Below are 24,493 nucleotides of genomic sequence, written 5' to 3'. Positions count from 1 at the left end.
AAAAGCAGAATGAGATTTGGGCAAATAATACTCATTAAAGACAACTGAAAAAGATGGGTTTCTTTCCTCTGCAAAGGAAAAGAAAAGAGCTGATAGCAACCACAGAAACATGGGAACATTCCATCATAGAGGGCAGATATAAAAACAAAGGTCCCAAGTAGCCTTGACAACTTGTAAACTGTGATAAATGAAAGTGATATCAGTGATGATTTCATGTTTGGTTTCCTATCTTAAAAAGAACATTTTTTTCATAAAACTATCTAGTAATTTTTAATTAGACCCAGAATTGTGTGTGAGTACAGTATATCTTGCAAGCAATCATGTCTTGTTTTATATACCATAACTCCCGAATTTTCATTTATTTGAGCCATAATGATTATCTGGTAAAATAGTCTGTTGCTGAGAACTGTGATTGCAAAACTAAACATTAAAGAAACTTTTAAAAAAAAGCAGTTACTGATGAGTCTGAAATTGGCATTGGCTGTAGCATAAATTGCTTTTTTGTTTTGTTTTTAGTTTCTGCAGTAACAGAATTCCTGCTGCAGTAACAGCATTGGAAGGGAGGCAAAGTATATTTTATAATGTCATGTAGAAAAAAACATTTACAATGTGTAATTTCTTTTTATTTATTATTAAATTTATATAGCCACCCATTTCACAATGTTGACAATCTTTATTTTTAGGGTTAAATTATCCGTTAGAAAAAAAAGATGCTTTTTGTATTCTAGAGAATGCATTATAACTTTATAAAAACTTATCTTTTATGATAAAGTATTCAGAGCATTTGCAGAGCAATTGTAAAATGCCATATTTGAATTTAAAAAGAAACAGTGGCTTTTTATAGCTTTGCTATATGTAAATATTACAACATTGTCTGCAGAACAGGAAGAAGAGGAACAATACAAATTGTTCCAACAAAGGATTAAATCATTTAAAATAAATATTAAATTTTCAGTTGATTAAACTTCACTGAGCAATGAACATTAAATATTTGCAAATATGGTATTGTAGGCATTAAAGTATTAGAAATTATATTGCTGCTTTATATTTTGCAAAAGGGAGAGTTTGGATAGCTCAACTGCAAGAAAATTAACAGTTGTTATATTATTTATGCTACACTCCATACAAATCTTCTCAGAGAGAGAGAGAGAGAGATAATCTGCCTGAAAATATTCAATGGTTACATACATGTTAAAGGAATCACACAAGGCAGCGGCCCCCAATCTTTTGGGCACCAGGGACTGGTTTCGTGGAGAGAATTTTTTCTGCGGACTTGAGGGGGTGTGGTTTTGAATGCTTCCTGCATCCCATGGGGCTTTGCTTCTTTGTGCGGCCCAGTTTCTGACATGCCGCAGAATGGTGCCGGTCCATGGACCTGGAGGTTGGGACCTCTGACATAAGGCATACATTGAAAGATTATCATAGCCCAACCAGGATTATATGCATGCTTAACAGGTGGCTACATTTAACAACCTCCAGTGGTGGGGACTCTACTGATTTTTTTTTTATTTTTATTTTTGCTAAATTGTATGTTGAATCAGTATATGAATGAAATGAAAAACATTTCAGTAATCACCTTGGTCCATATCAGCAGAGCCACGAAAAACAGCAGCAGCCCTCTTCTCATCTGGAAGAGATACTATGTGATGACTAAGAAGGTCAGAGGCCCAGGCCTATTGTTGTAATAGCAGTGAAAAAGAAGTAGCCTTCAGAGCCTCCTTATTATACTTTGGTCTTCTGGAATTGAACCTTCAGCACATAAAGACCTCCTTATGAAGTTTTTCCTCCCTTTATTTTTAACATACTGTAGCTAGGAGACCCTTGGTTTGTTTACATAAGCAGATACATGAGTGTGCACTCCCCCATAACTCTGTCTTACAGGTCTGATGATATTATAAAAATAAAAAAGCAGAAAATCACTTTGAAGCTCTAATTACAAAGCTGGGGAAGGAATTGAAATCCAGAAAGGGGTTTCTTAAACCAGTTTTATTTCCAGCTAGTTTACACATGGGACTCAAGCATCTTAAGTCTGCAGTGTGGAAAACTCCTTAAACAAACGAATTGCCTTTCTGCAGCCTCCAGATATTGTCAGACTATGATGTTGATCCCTGAATCCCCTCCCCCCCCCGGGCATCTTAGCCAATCTACAGCCTTGGCAACAAAATCTAACCCTGAAACATTGTCATCTTAAGGTAGATAGGCTAATTAAAGCAAGATCTAGATAGCCCTCGGAGGTCCTCTATACAATTTTCATAGCCATCATTCCTGGAACATAAGAAAGAACCAAGAAAGCCTTGGAAGTCAATTCATTCATCTAGAGTTCATCCAAGAAGCCAAAAAGAATTGGTCCTCTGAGTATGGAACCTGTCGAATCACTATTGCCTACATTCTGAATGAATGAATGACATGGGCGTCATTGGGTAATTGGTTAGCTACTATGTGAAGGTATTACTGGGTTAGATGGGCCAGAGGTCCAATCAGCAGAGCACTTCCAAAGTTCTTTCATCCGCTGTCATAAAGTGGATATGTCCATCACCTGAGCTGCTACAGAAAGGAGCAGCTGTTAGCAAGTTGCATTCACTGTCAGGAAATGTTATTATTCTTGAAATATATTTATCAGTATTCAGTTATGAAGGACAATCCATTTATATGTGTTGTTGTTTTTTATGCACTTTTAATGTCTTTTTAGCTTTGCTTTGTTCTTGCATTTTTTATGTTTCTGAGTTTGTATTTTAATTTTGTTAATAAAAATAAAAAAATATTGGAAGAAAAAGGAGCAGTTGTGCTGCCTGCCACTGCCAGCAGTTTGACAGTTTGATTCTCACCAGTTCAACGTTGACTCAGCTTTCCATCCTTCTGAGGTCGGTAAAATGAGGACCCAGATTATTGGGGGCAATATGCTGACTCTGTAAACTGCTTAGAGAGGGCTGTAAAGCTCTGTGAAGCGGTATATAAGTCTAAATGCTATTGTTATTCACTGTCAGCAAATGTTGCTGCATTCTTAAAGAAAAGGCAATTCAGGCACTTTTCCATGTACTGATATCCAACTGGATTATAAACAGATGGGTTAAACTTTATTTTTCCATATCTTTGTTTTTATCATAGTTTAAATTCAAAGCATAATTGTTTACATACAAGTAGTCCTCACGTTACAACTGTAATGGAGCCTGCCCATTTCAGTCATAGGTTGTGATAGTTATACAGAGGGTCACCCTGTGGCCAACCTAATTTTACAATCTTTTTTGCAGCAGTTAAGCAAACCAATTGTTGGTTATGGGCTGCTTTTCTGCAGAAACATAAAAAAACACAGTTGCATGACCATGGGACCAGTGGTGGGATTCAAATATGAGAATCTATTTTTGTTTGTTTTATATAGCCAGGTTGTAAGTAAGATCCTATGAATATAACAAAGTCAACTGTGCTTTAATGAGAATAGAGTCTGTATCAGTGGTGGGATTCAAATATGTGAACAACTGGTTCTCTGTATGGATGCTGCTTCCGGAAGTTCATTCTGGGCCTGGGCAACAAAAAATTAGCTACCGAAGTGCTGCAAACTGGCTGAATCCCACCACTGCATGGGACTCTGCAAATTGCCATAAATGCAGTCCAATTGCCAAGCACTCAAAATGTGGTCATGTAACCATCAGGTTGGGCAGCCATTGAAAGTTTGGAATTGAGTCATAAGTACCTCTGAAAAAGGTCCATCATAACTTTGAAAGCTAAGCAGGAGATTTGGGATAGATAAGAAGCAGTGGTAAACTTTCTACAAATTGAATACAATAAAAGTTCATTCACAGAGGATTTTTAAGTTTTAATTTTGCTTTTTTATTATTGTTTTACCTGTTAACTGTTTTGTCATTAATATAGTAGATAGATCACAGGTTAATAATCTGCAAATAGAATTAATAGTTTTTAAAAAATTGAGTGGAAAGGGGTGGAAACCAATATTGTTGTAATATATTTATCAGTATTCAAATGGAGAGGATAATATGTGTATATGAGTTTGTGGTTTTTTTAATGCACTTTTTAAATGTCTTGCTTGTTTTGTGTTTTTTGTTGTTTTTTAAATTTTTGGAGGTTTTTTATTTTAACTTTTGTTTAATAAAATAAAAATAGAAAATAACTTTGAAAGCTAAGCAACCAGTTGTAAATCGGAGGCTTCTTTATTCAGAAGATTTATAGGTATTTGAAGGAAATGCCTATATAAAGACAGTACATGCAATGGGAGCACTATGCCCTTTTCAAAAGTTCAACATTTTACTGGATCACGTTTATCTTTAAAGTCAGATGAGAAAATTGAATGCCTTATTGATTAAAAATAATGCAGAGATTTGCTACATTTGTTTTAACAATCAAATGATTGTGCTTATTTTGTAGCACAGAATTTAATATCATATTCTACTTTTCATTCTAATAAACAATTATGTTATTTTTATGCTTATATAGTACTTCATGCTCCCAAATTTAGCATCATCCAGATGTGTTGGTGACTCTGGTTTCTGATAGTTGCTATTATAACTGGGTTGGAGCATGATTTTGTCCTGGTAACCAAACTATATATTAGTAATAGGTATGGTAAAATGTTTTTACTTTATGTTTGTGAAAGCCAATTCCATTTAGAAGTGTTTGATTTGACATTTGTATATGCAGCCATGAAAAGAAAAAGGGATTTGATATTATCCCAAAGATGCTTTTTCACAAGGCAACTGGACTTTCTTGTTTTTCTTTGAAGACGTTTCGCTTCTCATCCAAGAATCTTGTTCAGCTGTGACTGGATGGTGGAGAATGGAAGGGTTTATACTCCTTGCAGGCAGCTGGTCATTTGCATTCTTTTAGAGAGTGGTTGAGCCATCTGGAGGTTTATCTGTATCCTCAAGGTCACTAAGTAGTGCAAATGGGTGTGGAGCCTTCTTGGAACTGCTGATAGGACTGTGTTGTAGACTGGAGATAGGAAGGTCTGCCTACCAGCAAAGATGGGAAAGAAAAAGAACTAAAACACATCAAGGAAGCTCTCAGAACTTGCAGCTCTCCCAAGCGGACCTTCATCAAATCCCAAAAAAGACCCAGCATGAACTTCTCCATAATAGACAAAGGAAAATAAAGGAAGAAACATAGTCATTCCATATGGCGCAGCAATATCGGAAAAGCTCAGGAGGATCTTCAGCCAACACAACATACATGCACACTTCAAACCCAAGAATACACTAAGGCAGAACCTTGTCCACCCCAAGGATAAAATACCCAGACACAACTGAGCAACATACATCATCTATCTCCAGTCTACAATACAGTTCTTTCAACAACTCTAAGAAGGCTCCACAGCCATTTGCACTATTCAGGTGACCCTGATGACACAGACAAGCCTCCAAGTGGCCTCAATGACTCTCTAAAAGAATGCAAATGACCAGCTGTCTGCAAGGAGTATTAATCCTTCCATTTCCCACCATCCAGTCAGAGCTGAAGAAGCTTCTTGGATGAGAAGCAAAATGTCTTCAAAGAAAAACAAGAAAGTCTAATTCCCTCATCAAGAAGCATATTTGGAACAATTATGACCTGGATGACTGAGAATCTCCATAGTCATTGAGTTGATATTGTAAGTGCATATTACAGTCTGTGACAAAACTGCAGTTATGTATGTACTTCATTTTTAGGGATTTTCATCATGATGTCCATGTGCAGTGAAGTCCATGTCTACGAATATATTCCCTCCATCCGACAAACTGATCTTTGCCACTACCATGAACTCTACCATGATGCAGCTTGTACCTTGGGGGCTTATCACCCTTTGCTTTATGAGAAACTGCTGGTGCAGAGGATGAACACAGGAATCAAGGAGGATTTGTATCGGAAAGGGAAAGTGATTTTACCAGGGTTTAGGTCAGTGAGATGCCGACGACGATTCTGGTTCCCATAAGAATGATACATTTCTCAAACAGTGTGCAATAAGGTGCTATAGTCAGACTGATAAATAGCAGAAATACTTGAAAAATTGATCCTAGACTAACCAGTGTTAAATCTACAATGTGTAGTTAAGTAGCAGGCATGATAGAAATTCTTGTTTCTAGGGCCACATTTTTTCTTTGCAAGGTTTTTTTTAAAGATGTAGCTTTTTGAGAAATGCAAAATATAGTGAAAATAAATTTGAGTATTTATGTGTGGTCTGCCAGAAAACATCAAACATTTCTACTTACATGTGTCAGATTAAAGCCTTTTAATGAAGCATAGTATTAGTTTATTGTAATACAATAAAACAATTCTTAGAACAAAAATAAAAATGGAATGATAGCGAAAAGTTCATAGCCTAGGATTTCTATCCTTTCCCTCTTCTAAAAAATTAAAAAAGAACAATCAAAAAGAACAAAAACTGGATGTGTATTTAATACAATGAGCCATATTTTTTGTTATTTATGCTAGAATATGGCATCCCAATCTTACAGGTATTTGTGCTAGTCTATTTTCAAATGCATTGAGACTCTATTTGATTAAATATATAGATAGATTTATAGATAGATAGAAAAGAGTGACAAGAGAGAAACTACCTATTATTTCAGAAAACAGTTTATTATTTTGACCTAATGCATTAGCCAAAAAACTCTCTAAAAATCCGCAGGGGCAAAAACACCCTGCACAGTGGAAAAGAACATGGTTTGTGTGCAGGAGATTCCAAGTTAAATTCCAGCATCTCCAGCTAAGGCTAAGAAAAAAAATTTCAACCATTGCCAATAAGTATTGGATTAGATGGATCAGAGAATGGTGAAGTGGGTTGCTTGCTGTGAAGCATTTTACACCATTTGACAAATATTCAAGTGCTGCTTTTACCTTTGATCATTTGTCTAGGTTCCGAACAGGGGAAATAGATATAGAAACTGATACTGATATGGATCATTGGAAAATGTTTATTTCAACAAACTATATCTAATCAATCATCCATTTTTATTCCAAAAACAAACAAGTTGATGCCTCAGGGAAGTTCAGATGCAGAGCTTAAAGATTATAGGCTCCTATGGAGATAGAGACTTCCTCTGAATCCAATATTTGGGCATTAACTAACCATTTTCTTAAATATGAAGATCTATTGAGCTGCCTGGCCTAATTGCAAGTAAATATTTGGCATTACCAAAAATATGTACTTTGTACCCTGACTAAAATTGTAACTTTTTAAAAATTAGTTTGGGTCAAGATGAACAAAGTTGGGGTTTCAGAACTACATAAGAAACACTTTTTAAAAAAGCTGGAAACACTACTATGTATTAACTAAAATAATTTACATAGTACACATTATTATGGTATGTGCTGAATCATAAGCAGGCCTGATTAAAAAAAATGACCAACTATACATTCTTTTCTTTAGATGAACTCTTTTTAATATGTGCACTCAGCTGGGTTTGGGGAAAAATTCCATTTGTGTGCACCTGCTGGTTTTTACCAATAATCAGACAAAGCATACTTTATTATTTAAAAAACTATAATTTGATACATGGCAGTATACCTTGAGCAGTCAGTTTAACCAAGTGTCATTTGATATTCCTTCAAGGATTTTTATTCAGTGCATAGTGCCAAATGGACTTTTCCCAAGTATTGGTTGTTTTCCAAATACGGACTAGCACAAACTTATGGATGCCAAGATCCTATTTTTCAACTAAACTTTGTTTCTTATCTCACTTTTTCAAATATTCCAGTGCAACAACTTCTACAATTTAAGTTGTGGTTGTTTATTCTATCAATTACAATAGCCTTAGGCTGTAAAGTTTAGAAATATATGCATATTTTTGGCTCTTATTTTGAGATTATTGGTTTTACAAGAGAAATGTAAATGTATGTATTTTAGTCCTATGTAATCTGAGGGAAGAAATACGAGAAAAAGAATAGGAAGATAGTAGTACGCCACTCTCTTCTTCCTCATTCTATCTTACTAATTCTTAAAATGTTGTGAATAGCAGAATGAATAATAGATTATTGGAAGTTTATTTCTTTTGAGACAGTAAATGAATGTGAACTAAATGTTAAATAGAATGTGTATAGTTTTAGGTCATCTTACTATATATACAAAGAGGGGGGAGAGAGCAGAGTGCACATGCATTTTGGTTTATCTATAAATACTGCATTATTAACATTTGTACTGTAATTTAGTCAAAAATCTCACAAACGCATGTAAATTCTATTTAAGAGTTTGCTTTATTTGCTGCTTTAAAAAGCAAATACAGGTAGCCCTTGACTTACAGCCACAACTGAACCCAACATTTCCGCTGCTGAGCAAGGCAGTTGTTAAGTAAGTCATGTCCCATTTTATGACCTTTTTTGCCATGCTTGTTAAATGAATTGCTACAGTTAAGTGAATCATGTACTTGTTAAGCAAATTTGGCTTCCCTCATTGACTTGCAAATGACAGTCCCAGGATCCTGGGTAACTGCAACCCTCATAAATACAGGCTAGTTGCCAAGCGCCTGAAGTTTTATTGGGTGACTGTGGGAATGTTGCAATGGTCATAAGTGTGAGAACTGGTCATAAATCACTTTTTCAGTGCCATTGTAACTTTGGTCATTAAATGAATGATTGTAGGTCAAGATCTACCTGTAATGTTTTTTAAAAGGTAGGAATTGATTGGAAAGGTAAGTTTCAGTTGACACAAAGACACTTATAGCCTCACTCATCTCTGTATTGATATCGATACAGGTGAAAAGCTGCACTCAATTCTTTTGGTAAATGATTCATTTTCTGTTATTTTATAACCTATACTTTTCACTGTGAATTTTTTAATGTGGTGCTCTCGATTTTTTATAAATAATGCCTTCAAATGGTGAAACTGAAATGTTTTTTATGTATATTGCAGGGAATTAACTATTAAGCCAATTTTTCACTGCTAGACAAAAACAATATTCATTAAATTGTATTCTTCTAATCTTATATGTAATTTGAAGGCATATTTAAGCTAACATTGGTCTTCCCATTAGTCTTGCTTTCTGAAATCTTGTTTTTTTTTATCATAGTTTATATCCAACATCTGTGCTCTGATTCTACCAGAGCACTTTAAAAGAGTAGAACCCACTTTAGAAGTAGAATCCAGTTTCCTATGAATTTCAGCTTTTATGATGTTAAAAGATAAAGAGTTCTTACGTTCAAGATTAGACCTTCAAGGTATATTGAAAGTAGGATCGCAGTTTGTTGGAATTTTAGAAGACAAGGATGTCCAGATAAGATTTTTCAGTGGTTTGGGAGAGGAATTGTGTGCTCTGTGTGGTTTTCACAGAACCCACAATGTTGCTTAGTTAAGTCTCTGATTCAATTTCTCTGATGAAACCTGAGTTGCCTTGAACTCTGAAAATTTAATTATTTTTAATAATGAGTACAAATAGCCCTATTCCTATATAAACAATGCCTTCTTATGAATGTGTAATCAGCAGAAAGTTTTCCTGGGTTTAGTTCTAAAGATAATATTCTAGTACTCTCAAAAGGATTTACTTTCAAATAGAAAGTTAATCTTAATTTTAAGGCAATTACAAAAATTGAAAGATAAATATTTAGTATCATTTCAGTTATATAATAGTGGGATTAGTATAGAACAATGATGGCGAACCTTTTAGAGACCGAGTGCCCAAACTGCAACCCAAAACCCACATGCATCGTCTGGTGCTGGGTGGGTGTGGCTCATTAGGTGGGTGTGGCCCATTGGCTGGGTGTGGCCCATTGAGTGGTCATGGCTGCGGTGGTAACAGCAGACTGGGTGGGACTAAAAAGTTCAATCAATCAATTCCAACTTGGCGAGATCTTTTTTTCTTCCCCGAGAAATTGAAATTGACTGATTGAAACGTTTTGTTGTTTTTTTTGCACACAGCAGCGGAGGCCTAAAGTGAAAAGGTTTTATAAAACCCAGCTGAAGGCCTAGGACTGGGGTGACAGCGCACGTGCCCACAGAGAGGGCTCTGAGTGCCGCCTCTGGCACCCGTGCCATAGGTTTGCCACCACGGGTATAGAAAGTCCCTGGATGACTTCGGGCTAGTTGTTAGCCTCAAAAGAGTTGTTGTAGAGAGAATTAAATTGGAGAATAATGCTGTATATATTGCTCTGAATTCCTAGGGGACAATATTGATGTTGATGTAACAAGCAAATGTAACACTTAAATCATACTTTAAATCAGAATAGCAGAGTTGGAAGGGATCCTGGAGATCTTCTACTCCAACCCCCTGGTCAGGCAGGAAACCCTATACCATTTCAGACAAATGATTATCCAATCTCTTCTTAAAAACTTGCAGTGTTGGAATACCTACAACTTCTGGAAGCAACTTATTCCCCTGGTTAATTGTTCTAACTGTCAGGAAGTTTCTCCTTAGTTCTAGGTTGCTTCTCTCCTTGATTAGTATCCATCCATTGCTTCTTGTCCTGCCTTCAGGTGCTTAACTGACCTCCTCTTCTTTGTGGCAGCCCCTGAGACATTGGAACACTGCTATCATGTCATTCCTAGCCTTTCTTTTCATTAAACTAGATATGCGCAATTCCTGCAACTATTCTTCATATGTTTTCAGCCTACAGTCCCCTGATCATCTTTGGTGCTCTTCTTTGCACTCTTTCTAGAGTTTCAACATCTTTTTATAATGGCAATCAAGATGCACAATTTTTTTTCAAGCCAAAAAACATGTTTGCCCATTTCAGTTGCTGTCCCAGGATAGCCTGCCAAACGGTGGGCAAAGTAAGAACAAAGAAGTAAATGACTGAGGACAGGACAACTAAATTTCCACTAATTTAATTAAAATTAGATATATGATCATATTTCATGTACATAACAGGCAATAATGAGCCTTGGCTTCTGTACCGTGTTTTCTTTCTTTCTGGTGGAGTGATGAGATCAGTCTTCTTACTTTAAAGTCTCCGTAGTTTGTCACTACTGCACATCTATATGTTTGAAAAATGCAAATTATTGTTAGTTTAAATGATAGATAGTTGCCACAATCCAGGACAGAGCAAGGAAGTTCTTTGTTCCTTTTAGAGGAAGTTTTCTTAAAAGCAAAATCTTTGATTATTATGTGAAATTTACTTGCTTATGCTATCAGTGTTTACTTTAACAAAGCAACAGAAAACTGTAACATTTTTTCTAACAATTATATTGTAAAAATTTAGCTCTGTTGCTGCAGATGACTACCTTAATTTAAATTTAACATAATTGATCCTTTGGTAACTTAATAAAGTACATAGGAGGATGGGAAATGTGCTCATGCCCGTATATAAATACTTTCATTCCAGATAATTAAACTATGGTTAGTACAAACTTGACAAATGTCATCTAGTATTTTGGACTCTAGTTTCTATCATCTCTAATTACTGGAATGGAAATCGTGAGAATTACAGTCTAAAATAGCCAGACTAGAGTTTAATCCAAATGACTGAATTTAAACTTTAACCCTAAGCACACTTATTTGGAAGTATAGTCTAATACATGGGTGTCAAACTTGCCGCATCACATGACATGTCACGATGTATCATGACTTTTCACATTGCCGGAATTGGGGTGGGCGTGGCCTGCTCGTGATGCAACTGGCCCGTGGACCAGCAGTTTGACACCCCTGGTCTAGTAGGATCAGTGGTATATATTGCCAAAGGGAGGTCTGAGTTGTAAATATGTGTAGTGAGGTGAAATGTGTGCTTGCAATGTTTTAGTTTTTTCTCATAGATGAATTATTAAAAGAAAGCAGAACAATTTGGACTAATTTTAAGGAAACCATGGTAAACTGGATTTCAGAATGTAAAGCCTTGCTTGAAGAGGTTTTGGAGCCACAGAGCATCAGACTTATATTTCATAGCACCATATTTCAATTGGGCCATGTCAGACACCATGCCAGCCCTCTGGTTATATCTTTCATCTTTAAGTCAAATATCTGAAACAGATATTAGTATTATGTATAGATTGAAAAAAGGCATGTATTAATAAAGAAAATATATGCATTAGTAATAATTATTATTAAAAGAAAGTCAGCTTATTAAATATAAAATACAAATGAATGTACAGGTAGTCCTTGCATAACAACCATAACTGTTGCTAAACATTGCAGTCATTATGCAAGACATCGTATGATCATGAGGGGCTTACAACCTCATTTACACCACAGTCATTAAGTGAATCACCTGTAGCTATTCTGCAAATATTGTGTGATTGTAACTTGCAGATTTACTGCTGGCTTTCTCCATTGACTCTAGTTGTTGGAAGCCAGCAAATGGCAATCACATAATTGTGGGATGTTGCAACAGTTGTAAGTGTGAGGAAGCAAACAAGGCAGTTGTTAAACAGGACTACCTTTACTGGAAAATATTCAGGCTCTATGTGATACTGAGCACTTAAAAAATGTGCTGGTCAAAGTTCCTCATTTAATTTTATTACAACCCATATTTTAATTTAAATACACAGGGATATATATTAAACAGTATGCCAATGTGGTTTTCTAGTGTTCCAGCTGAGCATGTACAAGCTGACAATGGAGATTCAGATTGCTGTTTTTTGTAGACTTCAGAAGCTCAGCCATCTATAGCTTACAAAGGTGAATTAAATATCAATTGAATTCCATTTAATATCCAACTTTTTTCACCTGGTATTCTATGATTTGGAAATAAATGAATTACACTGTGGGCAATTTTTAATAAATTTCCTTTATAGAAATAGAGATGGTCATAATATTGTCTTTGGTGTAGCAAAAATACCTTAATAACTGGTTTAGATTTTAGTAACTGATGCTTCTTGAAAGTTTATGGAACTAAACATTTTTTAATATTGCAAATTTCTGTTGCTTAATAAAGGACAGTATCCTTTATGGTTAAGTAAAGGCTGGTTCATGCAACAAACCTTTTCCTTCTCCTCTTCGGAAAACAAGAAAAAACAAATGGCCTCGGTCATGGCTTAATCTACTGAATATAATAGACTGTGTGTTAGGAGAATTGCCCTTATTGAGAATCTTTCTCTGTTGAATTTTCCACTTCACACTGCAACTCTCCAAGATGTAGTTAGTAATATTCAGTACGTTTGATACTTGGTGGAATGATCTTTAGGGGGAATAGAAAGCTACAGCAAGAAGTAAGAAAAGTGAGTTGCACAAAGCTACCTTTCTCTTAATGCAATTTTGCATACAATGCATGAGTTTAAATTTGTTCTTAAATTATCTGTGAACTGAATTCTTTTAAAGCTAGTTGCTGAGCTATTCAGTAGAAAACTGTGTACTTTTTAATAGCCTTGATAATTATTTTGTATGATGATTTTTAAGTGAATGTACACTCTTCAAGAAATGAAAGTTTGAGATTTTCCAGAAGTCATGTTTTTAAAAAGTGTTTGTATACATTTTAACACTTTTGTATTTTCTAGTTTGATTTTATATATTTTTATGTAAAAATAGTGTACAGACTTTCTTGTAAATAAAGTTCTTTTTGGTAAATTAGAAGCACTAATTGTTTCCTTATTTAGCTTGAAGTGAAATTGCCTGGGATACAAAAGAAGCTATTTCTGCAATCCTGTCCTCACTCCTGAAGCAGTAAGAATGCTACCTCCCTCACCTGCCCATCCAGTTTCACATGCCTTCAAGACAGCACCCTTCCCTCGTCCTTTTGGGCTACCTACCAGGGAGAAGGTTGAATGATATGATAGAATTGTCTGTTTCAGTTCTACTCTGGTATGGCCACTGGACTTTTGTTTAAATCTTTGTTAACTGCCCAGAGTCACAGAGAACTGAACCCTCAAGGATAAAGTGTTGTAAATATTTCATGAGTTACTAATTAGAATTAATTAAAACCAAATGATTTGGAGATGAAGAGTTGGTTAGTTTTCTAAATTAATTTAGGTGTGATAGAATCACTGCATATACTTGTGTATAAGCCAATTTGTAGATAAGCTGACCCTTAAATTTTTAATCAAAATACTATAAAAATTTAAATGCCAACAAAATTTTAATGATAAAGATTTTAAAAAATAAAAATGTTAAAAAGGTTTTCTAAAAAATTAAACACAATTTAAAATGTTAATCTTGTCAGTCATGTATTGTAGAATCGCTGTTAATGAGTTGGGAAGCTGTAAACATTTGTATAATAAATGAAAAATGTTCCATTTTCAGATAAGCTGACCCTCTAGATGTTTGTATGTTTTAATTTTCAAAATTGGCTTATGCATAGATGGCATATTTTTCATGATATCTTGCTTTAAAATTAAGGGGTGTGCTTGCTCATAAGTATATATGGAATATATGGGTACTTTTAAAAGTTAAAATGAAAAATTTATCATGTATACTAATAGATAAGCCCCTTCTCACATAAGCCAAATTAAATTTTTTATGTATTTCGGCATCTAAAATCTTTGGCTGATCTACAAATATATATGGCAATAACCAGTGCTTTTTTGTAAGAAAAAAGGTGCCAGAACACGAGTCGGACTGCCATGCTAAGGTGGATGGGATGGGCAGGGTAGGCCCAGTCCTCCTCCACCATTCTGAAGCCGGGGGAGTGACAGTGAACAGCTCCGCTGCCACTGTGCGCCACTGGGGGGGCTTTCTTTAAACTTCGCCTTGCAGATCACCTGCCCGGGCGCAGGCGCCACCTCCACCAACTCTCCTGTGGCTTGCGCCATGACTGGGTGGCACAAACCTTCCCTACTGCCTCCCTCCACCAGTCCTTTTTCACCTGTCTCACGGAGAATGGAGAACACAGCAGCTCTGTGCAAGGATGCAGAGCAGAGAACAGCACTTGCTTGCTGCCCTGCATTGCCCCACGTCTCCCTGGAAATGGCAGCCCCGTTTTCTGCCGCTTCTCCTCCCGGTGCAGCTCCTCCCTCTTCCCAAAAGCATTTCTTTGCTAACCTGCTTTCCAGCTCTCGCGTGTTTCTCTTCTGCTGCAGTTTGTGGGACTAAAAAAAGTTCAGTCAGACCTTCCAACTCCTTGTGAGATTCTTTTTTTTTCGCAAGTTGGAAGGTCTGACTGGACTTTTTTTAGTTCCACAAATTCCATTGAAAAAAGGTGCCAGAAAGCCATTCCGTGCATTCTATGACAAAAGAAGCCCTGACAATAACTAGTAGAGGAAGGTGGTATGCTGTAAAAGTTGTAATATTAAATTATAAATCAGTTATTTGTAGGGAACAGACGTATTGGCTTTAAAAGAGGGAAATCTAGCCTTAATTCTCCCCAAATAGCTCTGGAAGAACCTTCTAAAATTGTAGATCCTATCTGTTCTAGGTCCCTTGTATGCTAACAATGAATTAGCAGATTTACATGCATTCTGCCTTTACTGAAACCAATGGGAAGAATGATGATCCTTATTAATAGTATTACTAAGTTTCTTTCCACCTTACTGTCATGAGTCCAATAATATCTTGACTATGAGAGCTACCGTAATCTACTTAGTGATCAGCCTCAGGAAATATTATCCATTAATCATTAGTTCTATTGCACCTAACCTAATTTGGAAAATCAACTTGATCACTGATTTCCAAAATTAAACATTAACCATAATTAGCTATTAATCAGTGATGCCTGACTTGATTGCCTCCTGCCTAACACAGTGAATAAGAGTAATATTTTAAAATAGAACATTCAGCAACAATCCCTAGTGTCAAAAGAAATTTTCCCTGATGTGTGCATTGTAATTTAATTTTCCTGCAATTAATGGTCCTCATAATTCCTTAGGAAGTTTTTCTCTATATTTAATACACCCAGATTGACAATTTCAGCAAAGTGCTTGTCAAAGTAAAATTTCCAACCCACAGAAAGTGGTAGTTCTCCTATATTTGGCATTGGTTAGATCTAATCTCTGAAATTGTGTCCAATTCTGAGCATTACACTTTTTTACAAATATGCAGAAATATGGAAACAAGTTGCATACAAGACCAACATTAAGTAAATAGAGCAATAGTTCTGAAACTGACCTAATTATCCTTTTCCCACATATTGAATAATGTCATCATACACGCACTTGTTTTACCCCATGTCAGCCTTCTAAGGTAAGCCAAACTTGAAAACCAAAGAGCCTCAAAGTAAAACTAGTTTTATTATAAAACTTTTGTCACAAGTCTGAATGTGCTTCCTTCTTCCCTCCCTTTATCTTCAAAAGAACTAGGGACGGTCAAGTCTGATATGCTTTCTTAAATTGCATTTCTGGCCTGGACTCAGATTTCTTTTATCTGACCATTTTCTCATTTGTATCTCTTCCTCCTGTTCCTCAAAGTTATTTCTTCTGCCTATTACACACAAGCATCTCAGCAGCAGCTGTCCCAAACTGGATCTTTGACCCACAAACAAACAATTATAAATTTGTGCATAACTTCCAGGTATATCCTCTAAGTTTAAGAACCATTGGATTAGGGGACAAAAACAAAATATTACAAGGCTTATGGAAGGAGAATCTTCAGAAAACCCAATGGGTAAATAATAACAGCTTCAAGAAATAACTTCTAGAAAGTCAAAGATTGTTTTCTTCAGACCCACAGTGCAGGACACAACACCAGGTTCTTGAGTTACAGGAAAAAAATATTCTACTTGAATGTTAGAAAAAAACATAATTGTTTTGAAACGTATTCTGGATTCTCAGGAGGGAGGGGCTGCTTTTCAGAGGGCAAAGAGACAGTGGATCTTAGAAAGTTCATTTGGCAGGAAGGGAGTTAAACAGCTCCTCCCTAGCTTTTTCCAGAGTGTATCTGTGGTATGAAAATAGTTGCTTTAATCTGACAAGAATTCATCTATAGGTAAATAAAGGAAACTACTTAAGTAACTTTACATGTCCTTCTTGATTCTTGGGGCCTGACAATAACATAACAGTAATTCAGAAGTGGAATAAATTACCTGGTAAGTACTTCACATGATAGTTCAAGCACTATGTGTGCAATTTGCACTTCTGTGAGAGCACATAATGGAGCTTACCTAAATGGACTTTTTTCTCTTAAAAAAAAGTAGCATATGCATATTATTGGAGGCATACATACTAAAAATGTGAACAGGGACAGTAGGTGACAATATGCCTTTCAGGACATGGTGTAAATTTTTAATATGGAGGGGCATACTTGATTCAAAACAATATGCGTAACACATTATATGGCTCACAAGCAGGAACTGAGGTTTCTAGTTTTCAAAAAGCTTCTACTTAACATAACAAGAAAATTGAATTTATTTTAAAAATACATAAATAAAACTACCGTATTTTCTGGCATATAAGACGACCCCGACTTCGGAGACGATTTGCATGGTTTAGAAAGTCGTCTTATACGCCGGAAAATACGGTATATATGAGACTAGTCTGGCTTATAAGGATTTTGGTTTAAGAAACATCTTATGTACTCTTGCATTTGGAATCTGTAAACTATGTTTTAATCTTGCATTACTTGGTATGAATCAAAATCAACATTTGATTGTATATCCTAATTAGTAAACTAAGATTACATCAAAGTTCTGGACACAGCTATGATGAAAAAGAAGAAACCATAGGTACAGCTATGACTATATCTGGATAATCTATGTTGCTCAATGTCTGGAGATCACAAAGAAAATCTACATTTACTATTTATGTACTTCATTTAGTATCTGCAACATGACCACTGGTATTATAAAGACTGCACTACAGTATTATCAAAAGCAATCAGCAATCTTTTGGGAATAATCCCTTTCATCCAAATTCCTGTAGTTCAGTAGAAGGGCTTACAACCCCTCCCAAGTCAAAAGCTGCCCAGAGACTTTGGATACAAAATGGTGGCAAATACATTTTATAAGTAAATAAAAGCCTTGCTCATGCTTTTGACATTGCATATCAGCACTTTCATAAACCATATGCTTGACCATTTGCCAGGGATCTACATTTGGTGGGTCCCAGGCAGTGGCCTTCTCTGCTATGGCACCCGCCTTATGGAATATTCTCTCCCTGGACACTAAGTTAGCTATATCACTTCTGATGTTCTGAAAGTCAAGACCTGATTATGCCATCAAGCCTGGTAATGTGCCATGGAACTGGAGAGTTGTTTAGAAGGCTCCACTATTGAGATAGAAGTACTCACACATTCTCTGCTTGGGTTTTTCATATATTTTTAATTTTAATTATATCCATTTCTAACACTGATTTTTTTTCTCCTTTTAAATATATGTTTTTATATACAGTATGTGTTGATTCTTTAGTGACAGTGTATATTGCCCAGAGTCACTTCTTTTGAGATGTGATATAAATGTGATCAATCAATCATATTCTGGGATTCTACATGCTGGTCTTCAGTTTCAGAATTGTCCAGCAGAAAGCTGATGGAGAAATTCTGATAGTTGAAGTCAACAAAATGGCTAAGGTGGAAAAACACTGATTTCATGAATGAAGGCAAATATATGTGTCCCAGGATAATGTTGCAGGATCCAGTCTGGGTCGGTCACTGGGACCAGAGGTTTAGTGTTCCAAGCTTTCAGACTTGTGCTGGAGCCCATCCTCAGGGAAATTCTCTCTCTCCAGAATGTTGTGGCTCCAGCATTAATCCGAAAGCTTGGAAGAATAAACCTCTGGTCCCGGTGATCGACTCAAACTGGATCCTGAAACACTTATCTAGTTGATCTACTATTAGCCCAACTCAAAGGGAACTTTACATTTTTAAACACCAGGCGGCAGTGTGGGATCTGTCATCAAGTTTTCCTTCCCATTTAGAAAGGTGTTTTTGGAAAGGTGAGTACCATTAATTTATTAGTAAAATATTGCCTTTTAGAAATATTCGCAGATTCTAATAGTGGATTCGGATTCAATTATTTTTGGAAATATTTCAGTGTTGCACATTACATTATGTTATAGGAAATTAAATCTATTTCATGTTTATCTAAGTGAAATATGATCAGGGAAGATAAGCCTGGAATGTGAGACAACTTCATTATTATGTTATCTAAACACTTAAAGCAGGGGGGTCCCTAATCCCCTGGGCGGTGGCCCACTACCAGCACTGGCCTATTCAGAACTGGGCTTTCTGAATGGCTGGCCAGAGCACATATCCACAACTCAACTTGCACTGGCCGGCAGGCACTTGCACACATGGGGTGGAATTCTACATTTTGAACTGGTCCCATTTTGAAAATTAACAATTTTGGGTCCTCAGGAAGAAAATTGCTGATGCCAGCAGTAGGTACATGTGGAAGGGAAGTGGAAACAGTTTCAGCCCAAACACAAAAACAGATAATGGGATGAGATTCAGGTTTAAAATTTACATTTAGAAGTGGTCTTGGATTCCCTAATGCTGGACAACAAAAAGAAATAAAGCATGGATATATATTACTGCATTAGCACTATGCCATGTTGAAAAGAAAAGAAAAGAAGTACAATTATCTGGATAATTACATTGTTTGTTTGTTTGAAAGGCCTTTTTCATGGCCCATTGTCACAACAAAATTTTTAAAAATCCACTAACTTAGGTATTCTCAAGTAAGCATATATTGACAACCACTTGCTGCAAATAAGATTCAGTTAGTCTTCCAATATTGTTCAGTTCTTTTCATCTCTTCAAACAGTATCCTAAACTTCCCACAAAGCTTCTTTCTCCATAGTGCAACTTTTCTGAATGTTGACAACTTTAAGATATGTGGACTTTAACTCCCAGAATTATGCAAGTTGGCTACACATCTTAAAATTGCCAAGGTTGAGAAACACTGCTACAGGGATGATTGCATTCATAGGTTAGTTTCTCTTCTTCCTCAAGTCAGTGGATCTTGTCAGAATAAGAGGATTCTTGATTGATCACTCTGCCTGTTGTTTTCTTCAACAGATGCTCTGGCAAACAGTGCCAAATTCATGAAAGAATGAATTGATATACAGTATTTACCGTAAATGCCGGCGTATAAGACGACTTCCGCGAGCGCTGAAATCGGCGCCAAAGACGGGGGTCGTCTTATACACCGAGTCGTCTTATACGGCGGCATATACGGTAGAGTTTTTTAAGAGCAATACTTGGACCATATCATTTCCATGTTGTACACTTTCTGTTTTGGAGTGTCTTGTGGAAAACCACAGTTATAGGGCTTGAATAAAAGGGTGCCTTTATGAACTCATCTATAGAAACCTCCTCATTGTCATTTTGGTCAGGGGCTTTTAGAGCTGAAATTAGGAAACTCCCTCTTAAACTGCTTTAAGGAGACTCTGATCAGTTATTCTTCTCTGATTTTGGGTGGTGGACTATTGCTATTCTTAAATTGTTTTGAGTTGCTTATTTTATTTGGATTTTCAAGGCTGGATTAGGATATATTTCATAGCAACGTTTTAGCTTGCAAGTTCTCTCTCTCTCTCTCTCTCTCTCTCTCTCTCTCTCTATCTCTCTCTCTCTCTCTCTCTCTCTCTCTCTCTCTCTCTCTCTCTCTCTCGTACTGTATATCATTGTGAAAGATTGTGATAGGGCCTGGATAGCTCCCAAAGCTCTTGTTTACTGTATGTAGTCATCTAAAGTGCAACCATTCACTTCCTGATGGAAAGTTCAAACACCATAGGATAAGGTTAGGTAATGTCTGATTATTTCCAAAAAGGATTATATACAGTACTGCCTCCTGGTGATCAACGTAGCTAAAAATACCACATAGGATACACCCTGCATACATGGGGGTACTTAGTTAAACATCTGTATATATCTTCTGTGATAGTTTAGGGGAAGGTGGACTGCATATACCATTCTAACAGATTTTAGTAAATGGATGGCAGGTCATCTAAAAAGAGCATTTGGATGTAAAAGCAATGTAGAAATACTTACATAAGCAAATATGAACATAAGCTATTTCTTTTTATTTATTAATGAAATAATAGGTATTTGGTTAGGTAGGCTAAAACAAGAATTCACTTCCTCCTTTTCTAGTGACTTTTCTAGTCTGTCCCTTTAATTGAAGTGTCTGGAATGTTCTTTACTTGAAGTTGAAATTTCAAGTGCATTAAACAGATGGTATCTCTTCAGGGACAAACTAATGTTTACAGACATGTAACAAATTTCCTTAGGTGTGGTAAATACTGAGAACATATTGAAAACAGAGATGCACTGACAAATATTTTGGAGGACATTCAAAATACATATTATAATATGTTCACAGGCTCAAAAATCTTTATTGAAATTCTAAGGGCATTAGATTTTATTTTCCTCCAGCTTTTTTGAGGAAATGTGATCCACTACTCAGCACAACTCCGCAATTCTTTTTTCTTTGCTCAGGGAGATGAATAATCAAATAAAATAGCATATTGCAGCTTACAAAATACAAGCTGCAATAAGCTATTTTATTTATTTTTTTTATTGAAAATTTTTAAAAGTTTTTACAAAAAACAAAAAAGACAACAACAAAAAAAACAAAACAACCCTCACCCAACCCCTCCCAAACCACCCCTCCATCCCCCCCCTGAGCTTCCCAGAGCTGAATATAGGCTTAATTAAAATTTTAAAAATCCTAAAAAAAAGTTAAACAACTTATAAAATAATTAACAATAAGATACATATAACAAAAAAAAAACATAAGCATTAAAAAGAGTGTTTAAAAAAAAGAAAAAAGAAAGAAGAAAAGAGATAAAAAAAAGAAAAAAGAGAAAAAGTACAATCTATAAAATATCAAAGTTTATATACAAGCTATAAAAAGGCTAAATGGTATTTTTTTATATCCAATTTGTACTGTGTGAAATTTATCCATTTTTCCCATACGGCAAAAAATTTCTCTTGCGATTGCTCCTTTAAGAAAGCCGAAATCTTTGCCATTTCCGCCAGATAGGAAACTTTAAAAAGCCACTCTTGCAAAGTAGGCAAAGATTCCTTCTTCCAATATTGCCCTACTAACAGCCTTGCGGCTGTAATCAAATTCAACATCAATACAACCTCCTTAGCATCACAATCAGTAACAATACCTAACAAAAACAATTGTGGAGTAAATTTTACCCTCTTTCTAAAAATTCTTTGGATATTCCACCATATCTTAATCCAAAAAGCTTTTATATTTTTACACGACCACCAAATATGATAATAAGTGGCGTCCAGGCAACCACATCTCCAACATTTAGGCTGTAAGTCAGGATACATATGAGACATTTTTTGTGGATCAAGGTGCCATCTATAAAACATTTTATAAAAATTCTCCCTTAAGTTCTGGGCTTGTGTAAATTTGACATTCCTCACCCAGATAGTTTCCCAGGTATCCAGTAGAACTGGTTCACCAAAATTTTGTGCCCATTTAATCATACAGTCTTTGATTAGTTCTGATTCTGAATCCAGTTCCACTAGAATCCCATAAATTCTCTTAATGTGAGTTTGTCTTTGATCCTTTACTTGTTTAAAAAGATTTTCATCTTCTCTAAGCAAGCCCATATTACGATCCATCTTCCATCTATCCACTATTTGTCTATATTGAAACCATGAATAGGTAATATTTTCATGTAGTAAATCTTCCAAAGATTTTAACTGCCAATTTTGGCCATCCCATCTAAGTAGTTGTGTATAAGAAACCCTATCCATTTTAACTCCTCTCCTTATCCCCTCTATCGCATGCCAAGGAATAGCCCATAATGGTATTTTAAAATCACTTTTATAATATTTCCTCCAAACCCGAAGTAGAGAAATCCTTATAATATGAGATTTAAAAACCCAATCCACTTTTTTATTAAAAATTAAATAGGCATGCCATCCAAAAAGTAAATCCCAACCCTCCAGATGGAGTATTTCTACATTTGTTAAATTTACCCAATCACTAATTAATGTTAAAACCACAGCATCATAATATAATTTCAAATTCGGTACCTTGAGTCCACCTCTCTCACGGAAATCTTGTATAATTTTAAGCTTTACCCTTGGTTTTTTCCCTGCCCAAATAAATTTATTAATACCTTTCTGCCATTCATTTAAATTAACCTCATTCTTTAAAATAGGTAACATTTGAAACAGAAAGAGAAATTTTGGTAAGACATTCATTTTAATCACTGCAATTCTTCCCATAAGAGATAACTGTAACTTCTCCCAATTCTTCAAGTCTTTCTGTACCCTGACCCACAGCCTTTCATAATTATTCTTATACAATTTTACATTAGAAACAGATAAATTAACCCCCAAATATTTTATCTTATCAACAACTTCAAAATCAGTCAAATTAACCAAAATCTGCTTATCCCGATTAGTCATGTTTTTAGATAATATTTTAGTCTTATTATAATTAATTTTAAAACCCGAAACCCGTCCATATTGGTAAATCAGTTGTAGTAACTTTACTACAGAATAGGTAGGTTGAGACAAAGTAACCACCAAGTCATCTGCAAAAGCTCTTAACTTATATTCTTTTTTGTTAACTTCTATTCCTTTTATTTCCTGCGACTCTCAAATTTTAATCAACAAAATTTCCAATGTTAAAACAAACAGTAACGGTGACAATGGACATCCCTGTCTTGTACCTTTTTCTATTGTAAAAACCTCTGACAAACCCCCATTAACAATAAGTTGTGCTGTTTGTTTTTGATATATAGCACCAAAAGCTTGTAATATTTTTTCTCCAAAATTCATCTCCTCAACTACTCTTAACATAAACTGCCAATTCAATTGATCAAAAGCTTTTTCAGCATCTAAAAATATCAGCCCTGCAGAGATTTGGTTATTCTTATCTAAATATTCTAATAAATGAATAATTTGTCTAGCATTATTTTTCATATACCTACCAGTTATAAAACCCGATTGATCCTTATGTATAAGCTGATGCATAACCCTCATAAGCCTATTAGCTAAAATTTTTGCAAAGATCTTATAATCTACATTTAAGAGAGATATAGGCCTATAATTCTTTGGTAAAGTAAGATCTTGATCCTCTTTTGGAATCAAGGATATAAAAACACTGCGCCATGACGGAGGAATCTCTGAGCCCTGTAATATATTATTAAAAAGCTCACATAAAGGCTGAATCATCTCTTCTACTAAAGTTTTATAATAAATGGATGTCAAACCATCCGTACCCGGCGCTTTACCTAATTTAATTGCTTAATAACTGTCACAATTTCCTCATTGGTAATTAAACCATTAATTTCTTGTTTCTGATCTTCTGTTAGTTTAGGAAAATTAGCCTCACTTAGATAATTATTTATATCTAAAATTTGTACATTGGTACTCTTATATAATTTTTGATAATAATCTAAAAAGATTTCTTAATCAACTCCTTCTGATAAACTAATTTACCATTATAATTTATTTTATCTATAATTCTCTGTCTCTGTTTCTTTCTTAATTGATAGGCCAAACATCTCCCTGGTTTATTAGCATTACAAAATGTATTTTGTTTCATAAACAATAAGTTAGTTGCAGTTTGATCAGCCATCAACATATTAAATTGTGTTTTTAGCAACTTTATAGATTCTTTAACCTTTTCATCTGAAGGATTTAGAATCAAAGACTTTTCTTTTAATTTAATCTCATCTTCCAGTTCCTTGCGTTTCTGGATCTGCTTTTGTCTATGAACATTATTCATTTTTATCAGAATCCCATGCATGAAAGCTTTACCTGCGTCCCATACCATTGATATTGATGTTCCCTTATGCATGTTTAAA

The 24,493-nt window shown here is 35.4% G+C and overlaps 1 protein-coding gene across 3 annotated transcripts in view; it reads left to right on the top strand.

Annotated features, from left to right (window-relative positions):
* Positions 1-9,636, top strand: part of ST6GAL2 (ST6 beta-galactoside alpha-2,6-sialyltransferase 2) — a 75,585-nt gene extending 65,949 nt beyond the window's left edge. For all 3 annotated transcript variants that reach the window (XM_039327742.1, XM_039327741.1, XM_039327743.1), the window contains one exon: positions 5,652-9,636. In XM_039327742.1, the coding sequence (XP_039183676.1) occupies positions 5,652-5,914 (263 nt within the window). In that variant the 3' untranslated portion in view covers positions 5,915-9,636. The remainder of the gene's footprint in view (positions 1-5,651) is intronic.
* The last annotated feature ends 14,857 nt before the right edge of the window (positions 9,637-24,493 follow it).

The sequence above is a fragment of the Crotalus tigris genome, unplaced genomic scaffold (genome assembly GCF_016545835.1).
Source record: "Crotalus tigris isolate CLP2741 ecotype Arizona unplaced genomic scaffold, ASM1654583v1 scf7180000024366.1712601, whole genome shotgun sequence".
NCBI classification, from domain to species: Eukaryota; Metazoa; Chordata; class Lepidosauria; order Squamata; family Viperidae; genus Crotalus; species Crotalus tigris.
This window is presented reverse-complemented; position numbering and strand designations above follow the sequence as displayed.